At 46.8% G+C, this 11,487-nt stretch overlaps 4 protein-coding genes across 4 annotated transcripts; 3 read left to right on the top strand and 1 right to left on the bottom strand.

Moving 5' to 3' along the window:
• Positions 1-990: 990 nt before the first annotated feature.
• On the top strand, positions 991-1,631 carry MELLADRAFT_93538 (uncharacterized protein; the record flags this gene model as incomplete). Its single annotated transcript, XM_007406134.1, has 2 exons — positions 991-1,000; positions 1,057-1,631. 2 exons carry the CDS (start codon positions 991-993, stop codon positions 1,629-1,631), a joined length of 585 nt encoding a protein of 194 aa, XP_007406196.1.
• A 733-nt stretch (positions 1,632-2,364) lies between these two features.
• MELLADRAFT_93537 (uncharacterized protein) lies at positions 2,365-2,766 on the top strand (the record flags this gene model as incomplete). The annotated part of the gene is made up of 3 exons (XM_007406135.1): positions 2,365-2,371; positions 2,457-2,721; positions 2,763-2,766. The coding sequence occupies 3 exons, from the start codon at positions 2,365-2,367 to the stop codon at positions 2,764-2,766; spliced, it is 276 nt and encodes a 91-aa protein (XP_007406197.1).
• A 2,698-nt stretch (positions 2,767-5,464) lies between these two features.
• Positions 5,465-6,137, bottom strand: MELLADRAFT_103171 (uncharacterized protein; the record flags this gene model as incomplete). Its single annotated transcript, XM_007405935.1, has 2 exons — positions 5,465-5,545; positions 5,625-6,137. The coding sequence occupies 2 exons, from the start codon at positions 6,135-6,137 to the stop codon at positions 5,465-5,467; spliced, it is 594 nt and encodes a 197-aa protein (XP_007405997.1).
• A 308-nt stretch (positions 6,138-6,445) lies between these two features.
• On the top strand, positions 6,446-8,791 carry MELLADRAFT_93536 (uncharacterized protein; the record flags this gene model as incomplete). The annotated part of the gene is made up of 10 exons (XM_007406136.1): positions 6,446-6,552; positions 6,714-6,721; positions 6,868-6,987; positions 7,183-7,295; positions 7,352-7,843; positions 7,910-8,050; positions 8,107-8,187; positions 8,251-8,346; positions 8,436-8,548; positions 8,614-8,791. 10 exons carry the CDS (start codon positions 6,446-6,448, stop codon positions 8,789-8,791), a joined length of 1,449 nt encoding a protein of 482 aa, XP_007406198.1.
• Positions 8,792-11,487: the final 2,696 nt, after the last annotated feature.

Here is an 11,487-nt window from a genome sequence, read left to right as displayed (position 1 = left end):
CTTTCTGGCTTTCACACATCTGTTACTTTTCCGGGTTACCCAATTTTAGCTCCCAGGTCTGATCCACCATCTGATCTTTCTTCTCCTGCTTCCGCCAATCACTCAGCAAATTCCTGCCCAATTTGCTGTTTCCAAGTGTTCATGCTGCCCTTGGATTGAAGACCGCGGGAGTTTTTTGACAAAAGAATGAGATGAAAAATTACTCGTGGGTAAATGACAAATCAGATCTGATCTCAGCACCGAGAGAGCCTAGGCAACCCTTTTGCCAAAAGAGAAGGGGCCAGGGATCTCTGAAAGGCGCAAAGCGGGGTTTTGTGTGGCTTGTAGCGGCACAAATTGCTTTGCCCTGTAAGAATTTTCAATGGGTACAGCTTTGGCATGATCAAGAAACAAATTGTACCAGTCTACATTTTTGCAAAGCAAAAAGCTCAATAAAAATGTTGGTTGGTTATGAGTGGCTTTGATATTGCTTTCAAGCTATCTCAAAAGCATTCCTGAAATTTTGAACTACAACTGAATTGTGTTTGGAAAGTGTTTGGTCAAAATTTTGCCCAACCCCTAATACCACAAGGAATAACCTCAGGCCATGTCACAGATATCTCACCAGGAGATAAGGTAAGAAAGGACCTAGGATAAGTGGCATAAGGGTTAAATGGTAGGCATCCGTCAAGGGACAGTACACCACGGGTGGCTCCTGTGCCCAAAAGTGGCCTGCCCTGGTCTCCCAAGCGTTGAGTCAGACAACGGACTACAGACTGACCGTGGGCGTCTCTGGGCAGTGACCGGACCAACTGCCCCGGAGGCCATAATTGGCGGACTGTTGGCTACCCCGCGATCATCACCGCGCATGACCGGCCTCACACAGCCAAGCAACCGGATTTCCGGCCTTGCTGAGATCGCGAATCCCCGTGATTGCCGAAAAGAAGGCAGCCCAGCAATCGCCTCCAGGACCAATTCTACATATTCGCGTTGCTGACAGCACACACCAAAATGGACTCCAGTCAGTATTCCACCTTGCATCTGGACATACACAATGCACACTGACCCACATTCCAGCTATTGAGGACATTACCACTGAGCCCTCAAACCCTCGATATCGATGCATTCCATGTGGCAGCCGTGCCATGTCTGGTTACGAATTTCACATCAAAACACCTGCCCACCGCCGGAACGTTGCCGCCTTTATAGCGCGGCAACAGGAAGAAGAAGAATTCCTTGCCGGGTACGAAGCACAAGCACCGACAGAGCCCAATACACTTCTTGAGGCGCCCATGGACGAAGGGCACGTCGATGCTGAACCTTCAGACACCCGCGATAGCCCACCTTCTCCTCTTTCCTATCTTCGAACGCTAGAAGCCTTTGGTATGTCAGATGAAACCGTCAACTCGGATGACTCCGATATCGATTTCAACCGCCTAGGCGAAGCCATCGATGCACTAGCCCAGGACCCGGAGGATGTAGATGATGAGAATTCCGAGCGCGACGACGACGCACCTCAGGCTGACCGAACCGGCGCTAGAGCCCAAGATGCTATCTCGTGGCATCCCTTCAAAAATAAAGAGGTGAATATGAACATGTGCCACATACGCCTTATCAAAATGGAACTGACTCCGCCTTACGCCCGTGTCTGATCTACCAGCAAGTGGCTGGATTGCTCATCATAGGTTCGACCAGGCACCTTCTGTCACGCACTCAGTACCAGCGAATACGATCTATCCTCCGCATATGTGGTGTCATTCTGCCTCATTGGGGCACTCTGAGGGACCTTTGCAAACGCTTGAAGGCCAGACTTGGCCTGGATCTGGCTGAGAGTACGAGCCCCTCTGGCACCCCCCTTTTTGGAATGAGTGTGAAGGCCATAGTCAGCAATGTATGTCATTTCAGCGAGATTTTCTGTGTTTGCTTGGTTTCACACGTATTGAACAGGCCGTGTCTCAGGAGTTAGCCAATCCCATTGTCAGCTCACAACTGCAATTTATTCCCGAGCTACCTCACGACGGGAAAATCAACCGCCTGTCTCAATCTCAAAAGTGGCGCGAGGGTTTTTCCCTAGACCTCCGAGTCCAGATGGTTGTTTCCAATAATCACCATTTCTATATTTATGAACCGGTCAAGCTCCGCTCCGGCCAGCTCGTAGTTCCCGCGTTTTTCTTCCAATACAAAGACAAGGTTCAAGCCAAGTGCCTTCCGGCGCGGATTCAAAAAGATATCACCGACCCAAACCGTCTCAAAGTCGTCATACCACAGGAACCCGGTTTCCACTCGGAAGGATTCTACACCTGCGATGTTGAAGAGTTTGCTTCCCCCTGGAAGGACATTGTCCTGGATGATGGTGACGTCCTGAGTGATTTGTGTGGTTCCCATATGTATCGTACGTATCCCAATCTTTCATGAATCATACCTTGCACGGCATTTATATATATCTTGTTGCCCTCGGTCCTGCAAAGAACACCAAGGAGTTGGTGTTGTTACGCAACCGATTCAAAACCCATGGCGAGTGAAGGCCGCAGGCAAAGTCATACGACATGTGCCGCTTACGTTATATTCCGACGATACATCCGGTAATGTGTCGAAGAAGTGGAATCATCACATGAGTATATTCTTTACTCTGTCCGGATTGGCCCCCCAATGGACAAATCAAGATTATAATATCCACTTTTTGGCCACTTCGAATAGCGCGACCACCCTGGATTTGTTTGACCGAGTGGTGGATGATCTGAAGTGAGTCCTTGTCAAAGTCATCTTCTGCTTTCCCACCATAGTTGATCCATGTTGTTCCCGATGGCTACGGCGGCCAGCGAATACAGCGAACACGGATTTGTTGCCTACGACGAAGCCCTTGGAGCAGAGGTCCTCGTGATGGTGATGGCGCTTTGTCACCTCGGCGATTCCCCGATGCACGCCGAGATTTGCAACACCACGAACCCAGCAAACACATTAACACCTTGTCGTATGTGTGAGTTACGAGTAGATCAAAAGCTGGATAAGGAACAAGAAAAGTTTGTGAGGGACTTTGTGGGGCTCAACAAACATGGATGTAAGGTATGTACAACAATGATTTTCTACGAAAATTGTTATATCAGCGTTTTGCCTAAAGTTGGGAGCTAGGTCAAATTGCCAGCCCGAGATTGGAATGTGACTCTCTTACGCACGCAAGAGCTTTGGAAGTTGGCACAACGTCGAAACACGAAATCTCTCATTGACGAGAAGGCCAAAGTATACGGCCTCCGAGATCCGATGAATGAATACTTCCAGAAAAAAATTCAAGTGGCCCACGACACATTGCCTGCCGGCGATGTGGAAATCCTTTACAAAGATTTGAACGACAAGTTGGGCCTCAAGTTGTTCAACCCCATGCTCAGACTCAAAGGTCCGTCCGAGATAGAATACATTCTATCCAAAACCCCTATTTCAGTTGATCAATACACACTATATTTTTCCAGGTTTCGACGGTCATAAGGACACCCCAGTTGAGGTGCTTCATGTGGTACTGTTGGGAATTGCAAAGTATTTATTCCGCGCCCTCATGAAGAAACTGGCCCCTATGAAGCCTGGCACAAAAAAATACAACGACATTTCCGGAAGATGGCGAACCGTTAGCACACGTGGTCTGGACATCCCGCCAATCCAGCCAAACACAATGATTCAATACTACCAAAGTTTGGTTGGTAAGGATTTCCGGAGTGTTCTGCAAACCGTTCCGTTTGTCCTCTTTCATCATATGAGCAAAGAGGAACGTCACCTCTGGATTAGTTTGTGTCTTCTGAGCTCCTTCGTATTCCAAACGGAGATCTCTAATATGAATATCTACCTCCGAGAGTTAGATGATCACATCGATTCATTCCTCCATCAACTTATTAACTTTACGGCACAGTGGGTCAACAAACCTAAATTCCACATGTTACTTCACCTTCAAGATTCGATTCGTCGTTTTGGCCCTGCGTCACTTTTTGCTACGCAGAAGATGGAGTCTTACAACGGCAATCTACGCGACGCCTCCGTGCACTCCAACAAACAGAGCCCAAGCCGGGACATCGCTAACACCTTCAATACCGAAGTGTTGTTGCGCCTGCTGATTTCAGGGTCTTCTTTCTGGGACAAGGAACTCCAAGCTCGGGTCACCGCAGGGCCTGATGTAAAGGCTCTATTCTCTACGGTTCCGGAACTGCAACAGGCTATGGGACTCAACGAGTCCCCAAAGGTCAAAAAAATTCACAAGTATGGACGTAAGTGGATTTCCTCCGGGCCTGCCAAAGTCTCCCGTCCTCACTGCGTTCGACAAACTTGCAGGACCAAAGGCCAACGCAGGTATCCCACCACGTTGTCTCCCTCAATTGGACCCCGGTCGGACGTTTGTTTGTGTGGAAAATGTGACCCTTCCAAAAGGCCAGGTGGTGCGCCCTCTGGACTTTGTCATGGTGAGTCACCGACGCTGTGTGAGCTCAGCAAGCCCACTGAAAAATGTCCTTCTGTAGCTCCAGAATGGATCGAGTGTGGCCCAGGTGCATTCTATCTGGAAGGTAGACGGCGAAGCCGCAGTCAAAACCGTCCTGGTTTTAGCTCAATGCAACAAAGGCCGGGTGGTCGCCTTTTACGGAATGTGTGAGTTCATCAAAACTGAACACCAATTCGCGCGCAGCGTCAAGGTATGTCACGACAATGTTGCTATTCTACATGGACAGTGAAGTTTGTACTCATTGCAGGGAAATTATTGACTCAGGAGGTGGCCACCGTGCTCAACTTCCAGCATAATTGCCACGAGGCAGAGTGTGCCATCAAAATGGCTTTCACCAAAAAGATCGAGCGCAAAATCTGTGACATAGCGGTTCCTGGACTCACTCATAAACCAACCAATTCTTACATCTTAAACTCCACGTTGCAATATTCCAGTGAGGTTCATCGGAAACTTGCGGATTTGCATCTGACGTGGGTCACACCTTGTCAATGGAATGAAACAATTGCCCACGGCGTCCAAGTTTGGCACGATACCCCCCGACCCCAGAAGCAGCATAAAAAGGGCCCAGATGCTTCTCAAGCTTGATTCTCACGCAGTCAACCATGACTGCCTCTTCTAATGCGACCACTTGGGGGCCCCAAAGGGGCCAAGGCCTGATACCCTTTGGAGTTTGCGGAATCGGAAGTGCAAGTGGACGTGCAGGGAAAATGCAAGAAAGAAAATATTATCCGAATTAAAGACATGTTTCCTCGATATATCCTAGTCAATGGTATGAATGTGGATCTATGTGGTGTATGTTGTTGACAAAGAATACAAGAAGAGCCATTTCCCACAACCAACTTTAGTCCCTTGTACTATCCAGACCGTAATGCAGCCCTTCCTAATTTTGATGTGAATGGCGAATTGACCGAAAATGCAAATATGAGCCGATGTTGAAAAAAAGGCAATGTTGTCAACTGAAGCGCCATGTGACCGAATTGAATCAACGTCCGGCCTAAGAAACGAGAATCACCAGAACGTTTGACCTTCTCCAAGGCCAAGGCGACATGCTCGTATGCATAGCGCCCTCACGCGCAGGCTGGCCGGTCGCTATTATCAGTTTGAAATATAAATCTGATAATAGCGTTAAACACTTACATTATAACTCCAAATGCCAGTGGAGTCGCACCTTGAGTGAGTGCGCAGTGACACAGTTTGCGACGGCCTGTTCGTGATCCTCGTGGATAGTAAGCCGCACAATGCCAAAAGCACATCTCTCTATCACCAGCCCCAATGCTGTGGAGATTTCGGGTCTTTCTTCGATTAAATAACCCTTCACGCCCGTGACCATTTCAATCGCATAGTCGGTGGTGTTCAACCAGTCTTCCCAATTGTGGCCATCCAATTCCAACTTGTCCACCACGTCCAAAAGGTCTGGAAGTCTGTCGTATTTTCTAAATATGGATTTGACCCCCTCGAACTCTGATTTTTGAGCGCTTTCAACGGCGGACAGCACATCACTTTCAAAAGGCATTTTACAAAAACGGTTTTGTGGAATAGAGATCTGAGGATGTGCTGGCAAAAGGAACAAGTAAGGTGAATCTGTTTCGGAAGAGAGATTCCGGCGAGGTTTGGCAATTCGACACCTCGAACGTCCGCTCGCGATCTCTTTTGGCTCAGCAGCCTCATCCCCACTTCTCATGTTGGCATTGAGATACAAGCGGACTAACCGCTCAACAATGTCCATCGAATACGCCTGGGCCCCTCACGAATCTCATTTCATCAAAGTCGTGAGTGTCCATTTTTGGCGACCGACAAACAACGGGCGTGCTAACCTAACCGGTTTGGGATGGGGCTTGTCTTCGCTTCAGAGGCGCCGTTTTTGCGTCCCCGACCGACCAACAGCAGGCGTTCGAAATCATTTCCTTTTGGGAATGGTCCATTCCCATTTGTTTGGTTTCAATGTTGAGTGAGGCCCATCGTGAGTTCGCAATCAACTGACGTGAAGGAATGAAGGGCGATCAGCCACCGCCTGAGCCAGAACATGTTGTTGTCCTTGACGATGCAGCTGGCCATTGGTTGAGATTGAAGCAAACCCCCGGCGGTCGCGGTATAAAGTGAGCCTCACTTTCCACTGTCGGAAATTTTCTTCAAAGTCATCCCCCTGAACACTCCAGTTTTTTAACTCCCATTATATTGAACAACTGTTCCTTGCGAAATTTTTCCTCTTCAACCTTTCATAACTCACACATCCTCAAATGGCATCATTTCAAATGAGAAGCCTTGGTGGGTCTTTGCGAACTCCCCTCCAAATGCCCCTCCCGGCCTCCTTACATCGTTCTTCAGCTTGTTATCCCCTTGTCAATCTTCTCCGATGTTACACCGTTCCTGATCTCGCACGCTTTCTCTCGCGCGGTTTCCATCTTCCTCAGGCACCCTCAACACCCCCGAACCCAGCGGTATGCAAGCGGGACTTGAGGGAACTCGGGGTCTAGCCCAAACGACTTCCCTGCGGGACCTTAACAACTTTGGGTCATTACGAGGCAATCAAGGTTGGGACGGTTTTTGCAATGACCTTTCAACCCCAAACCCCATTGGCCTTAAATTCATCATTATCCTCCTTGATCTTTCATTGTCTAACTCGCCACCCACCTGATCTTCAGCTTTGCAACGGGGGCCTGCCTCACGCAACAATCGTTCGCTTTCGCCAGGCGGCCAAGACAGCTGAATGGCCGACGGTGATGAAGAACCAAGTTCCACTAGAACTTTAGGGCCAACCGAATTGAACCTATTCGGAGAAATGGTCACCAAAGCTGGTCTTGACGAAGTGCATCAAGAGTATGCCCGTGGCAACTCTGAGGTTTGTCACCTTAAAATCATCAGCTTTCCAATCGCTCACTGACCATCTTTGATCAGGTACATGATTCCTACAAACACATGGCCGTCACTGTTGGCCAAGTCAAAATCATGTTTGATATTTCCCGGTTATCTGAGAACCTTTCAAGACTCACTGACACGGTGGAAGGTATCACTCAACAACTTTCCGACAAAATTGAAAGTCTCACTGAAAATCTCTCCGATAAAGTGGATGGGATTACCCAACACCTGAACCAACTCACTGAGTTGGTTCAATCCACCCCAAATCTTCGACCTAACGATGCTGCCCAAACAGCTGATGGGCCAGTTGGCCGCAATGTTGCTCATACTTGGGCCTGCTCGACCGAACTGAGGGTATGTAGTGTTTCTTATGTTTTTCCTAATAAAGGACCAGCTAATCGCCCGAGTCAACAGGGGGCCATCAGCCATCAAGCGCATAGGTTTATCACCATGCCTGTCATTGAGTCCTACACCGCCTTGGAATCCCCTGACCGTGTATGGCTGGCCAATTCGCTCTTCAATCGCATCAAGGTGAGTCCACCACTTTCTTCTCTGGTTTGTCCTTTTCTGTTCCTTATGTTACTACGTTCTATCTAGTCCGGTGTTAGACAATTGGACAGCATCAGACAACATCTCCCGCATACCATTAATGGTGTGGCAGACGTTCGCGGCACGAAAGTTTACAATACCGAGATTAAAAATGTTGCTAAACATGTGCGCAAGAAGCTTCATAATTTGGTAAGTTTTGTTCCTTTATATGCAAAGCGGTAGGCCAAACTGATACGCTCCCACAGCTCTTAACCGGCATATATGATCCAAAGAACGGGGATGTAGTCCATGGAGCTGTTCCCACCCTTAAAGTTTTGGTGCATCGGGTCAGTTATCTCTGCGTCTGCTTCTACAACAGGATGTATTTTTCCTGATGTGTCCCCATCTAGATTGCCGTTAAGTTGGGACGCGCGGGCGACAACTCTGACGTAGAGTCAGTTTGGGCCGATACTGACTCAGTCACTCGTTGCCGAATCGCTTATCTTGTGAGTCACTTTGAATGCCGCGGTTGTCTTTGCATGTCACTCATTTGCCACGTGAGATGATTCCTTTCTTCCTTTCCCATCTATTGCAGCGTCGCGAAGCCGTTCGTATATTTCAGATTGGAAGGGGTTCAAGCTCTATTTGGGCCGCTGTGGACCAGAAGCTGCACGATCTCCGTTCCCTTGGGCGGGAGTATACTCTCTCGTAAGTTCCTTTGGCCCTTGACTATGCTTCTATGAACACTGTTCTGAGCGCTTTCTCTTCTTCAGGTTTTATACCCTGATTTATCAGGCCGACCGTACCGTGTTTGATGGGCAGACCCGATTTCAGGACATCTCAGCTAACGTGTTGTTTCGGTTGCCTCACGATGACGAAGTCACCGCTGCCATTGTTGTGGACGAGGACAACCTCATTGATAACCAAAATGATGATGATCAGCGATTTTAGAATACTTACTTATTTGTAGCTTTGTGTGCTCCCAATATGTTTATCCCTAAAACAGATATAATCAAATTTGTTGTTCCGTAACCTCTCTCCCTCCGGAGTGAATAAAAGCTCTCATGGCAGCTTAAGCTTGTTTGCCACATGACACCAACGGTCCCAATATCTCATTTTGCATCTAGACCGATGGGAAGCAAAGACGTCTGCATGGCGTCTTTGCTTACCATTGGTTTTTTTTTTGGCCCGGCGGAACCATGGTGGGCGGCCTATGGTCTGGCCCAATCTGACTCAAAGTCTGACTTTTGGCCGAATGGTTACGGTTCCCAAAGGCGGTTGCAAATCCGCCAAACTGAGGTCTACCCAAAGGCTGTCGTTGCGCGCGGGGGTGACGGCCACCCTCAGACGGCCGGGGTCCCCCGACCTCAGACGGTCAAGACCCTCCCGTGGTGTAGAGTCCTGGATGAGTAATCATCAGATGCTCCCTAAGTTCACAATTTTGAGAAGGTCCACCACTGCAGACATTATTCGGGTTCCCCAAGTGGGCAGGGAAAAATGATTGGGAGTATGATTTGTCATAAAATGGTCTATCACTCCACACCTGAGCCATAACACCCACACTACATATGTGTAGCAGGCTCAGTGAATATGTGGTTATCATGTACATACAGTTCTGCTCAGTTATCTGCTCATCAGGACAAGTTATTCATATGTAATACATGCTGTAACTTCTTTCAGATTGAAAAAAGCTTCCAAAAGATTGACTACATACACTGACTCAATGTTTTGGTGTGATCTCATCAACTCAACTGCATGTAACACACTTTCTGTTACTAAGACATAGCTTCAACAATATTGCCTGAGCAGCTACAGAATTATATGTAGTGAATTTTTGGGAAAAAAATTTCAAAGTCGAAAAAGTTACATGTGGTATAACATGTGATTTATTTATTCTGATGGGCAAAAAACTGAGCAGACCTGTATGTACATGATAGACAACTATTGACTTAGCTTGCTGCACATATGTAGTGTGGGTGAAATGGCCCAGGTGTGCAGTATTAGATTCTTTTATGAAAAACTGTACTATTAATCATTTTCCTCTGCCAAATTGGGGAAGTTGAATGATGTTTACAGTGCACAGTGTGGTTTCTTCCCTCCGTCAAGAAATCACTCATTCTGGATCCACTCATTGACTCTCATCCTCATCCTCTTATTCTCTCTCCTCTGTGAAGATTTTTTGACAGATCACTTTTTCCCTTTTTGAACCTGTGTCAGGGTGGCTATTACTTTGACAGCTAAATAATCTAGACTTACGCTGTCTGAAGACCTGACTGGAATCCCGCTGGGTACGTGGGATGGTAGATTCTAGAGTTACCTACACCGTGTTTGTATCCTTGTAGCACATCGACGTGCACACACAAATTAGTTTCCTTAGACACTTGACAGACCTATTGAAGAGGTTTTACAACAGACACATCTTTCCTTTATAAACTGGGATGTTGGCAGTCAGTTGACCCCAGCTGATGACAAAGGATTCTGTGAATCCCAGAACTAAATCATTGTCCACAAAGGGTTCTCAAGAACAATCTCAGTCAAAATCTGACCAAAAGACTTTCAAATTTGTTTTGAAACTCTCCGTGTGTGCAAGTCAACGTGCTACAAGGATATTGACATGGTGCTAAGTAATTAAAGACGGGTAAATTATCAATGAGTATATTTCTCGAAAATAAAACTGATTCTTCTAGGAAGAGCACAGGCTTACTGTTAGTTGAACAGCAGTGGGAGCGTGACTCCTAAACCTGGGTTTTTTCTCTGGAGCTTGCAGCTCAGATTAGCCTGAAAATCCAAAGATAATACAGGGATCTCGTACAACTATGAGTTGCAAGAACGGTAGTATTGACGAAGTAGAGGTTCACTTACGGATTAAGGCAAGATGAAGTAAATTCTGGGGAATAATATTCAGAGGTGAGGACCCTACTGAGCCGGTCTAATAGTTATTAACTGGGTCGAGAACTAATTAGCAGCCTATGGAGTAACAACGATTAAAGGGAGTTGACCGCGCTGAAGATATTTCACGAGAAAGTGAGAGGGTGGTTACGTTTATTTTACGATGTTTTAAATTTCTAAGGAGAATCAGGGTTCGGGGATTGAAAGAATAGGACAAGCAGCGGTTAATCGAGAATATCAGTACTAGTTTCTAAGGGAAGTAGTGCTAGATGATTGGGATTTCAAGACTGCTAATGGATTCAGAAGATTTTAAGGAACACTGACGATTTCTTGTTAGAAACTTTTATAACGGTAAAATGCGATGCCTCTCTTTCCTGAGGGCAAAAGGGTTGAGGTTTTATACCTTTCCCAACTAATTGGCCAAGCCTTCGGTTAACGACGTAGATGGTTATTAACCTGAATCCTTATCTTAATGTCGTCCGTAGTAAGAATATCATCCCTCGGACTTCGTGGAGAGTTCTTTTCCTTGGTTGATTAGTTTCCTTAGTGTTCTTTTCGAGCTTTATCATGACTGAAACCTTTCGTGGTTTGAGAACTGTTGGATCTTTTAGAGTCCTTGGTGATCTTCACTCTGTAGTTGATTCCATTCAGTAAGTTTCTTTTACTCCATTTACGTATAAGTTTGTATACGAGTTTTTCGACTCTTGTGAATTTATTTGAACTTATTACTCATATGATTTTACGTAATTTGTCCTTAC

The sequence above is a fragment of the Melampsora larici-populina genome (assembly GCF_000204055.1).
Source record: "Melampsora larici-populina 98AG31 unplaced genomic scaffold MELLAscaffold_5, whole genome shotgun sequence".
In the NCBI taxonomy this organism is placed as follows: domain Eukaryota; kingdom Fungi; phylum Basidiomycota; class Pucciniomycetes; order Pucciniales; family Melampsoraceae; genus Melampsora; species Melampsora laricis-populina.
The sequence above is the reverse complement of the archived record's forward strand: the minus strand, read 5'-3'. Positions and strand labels throughout refer to the sequence as shown.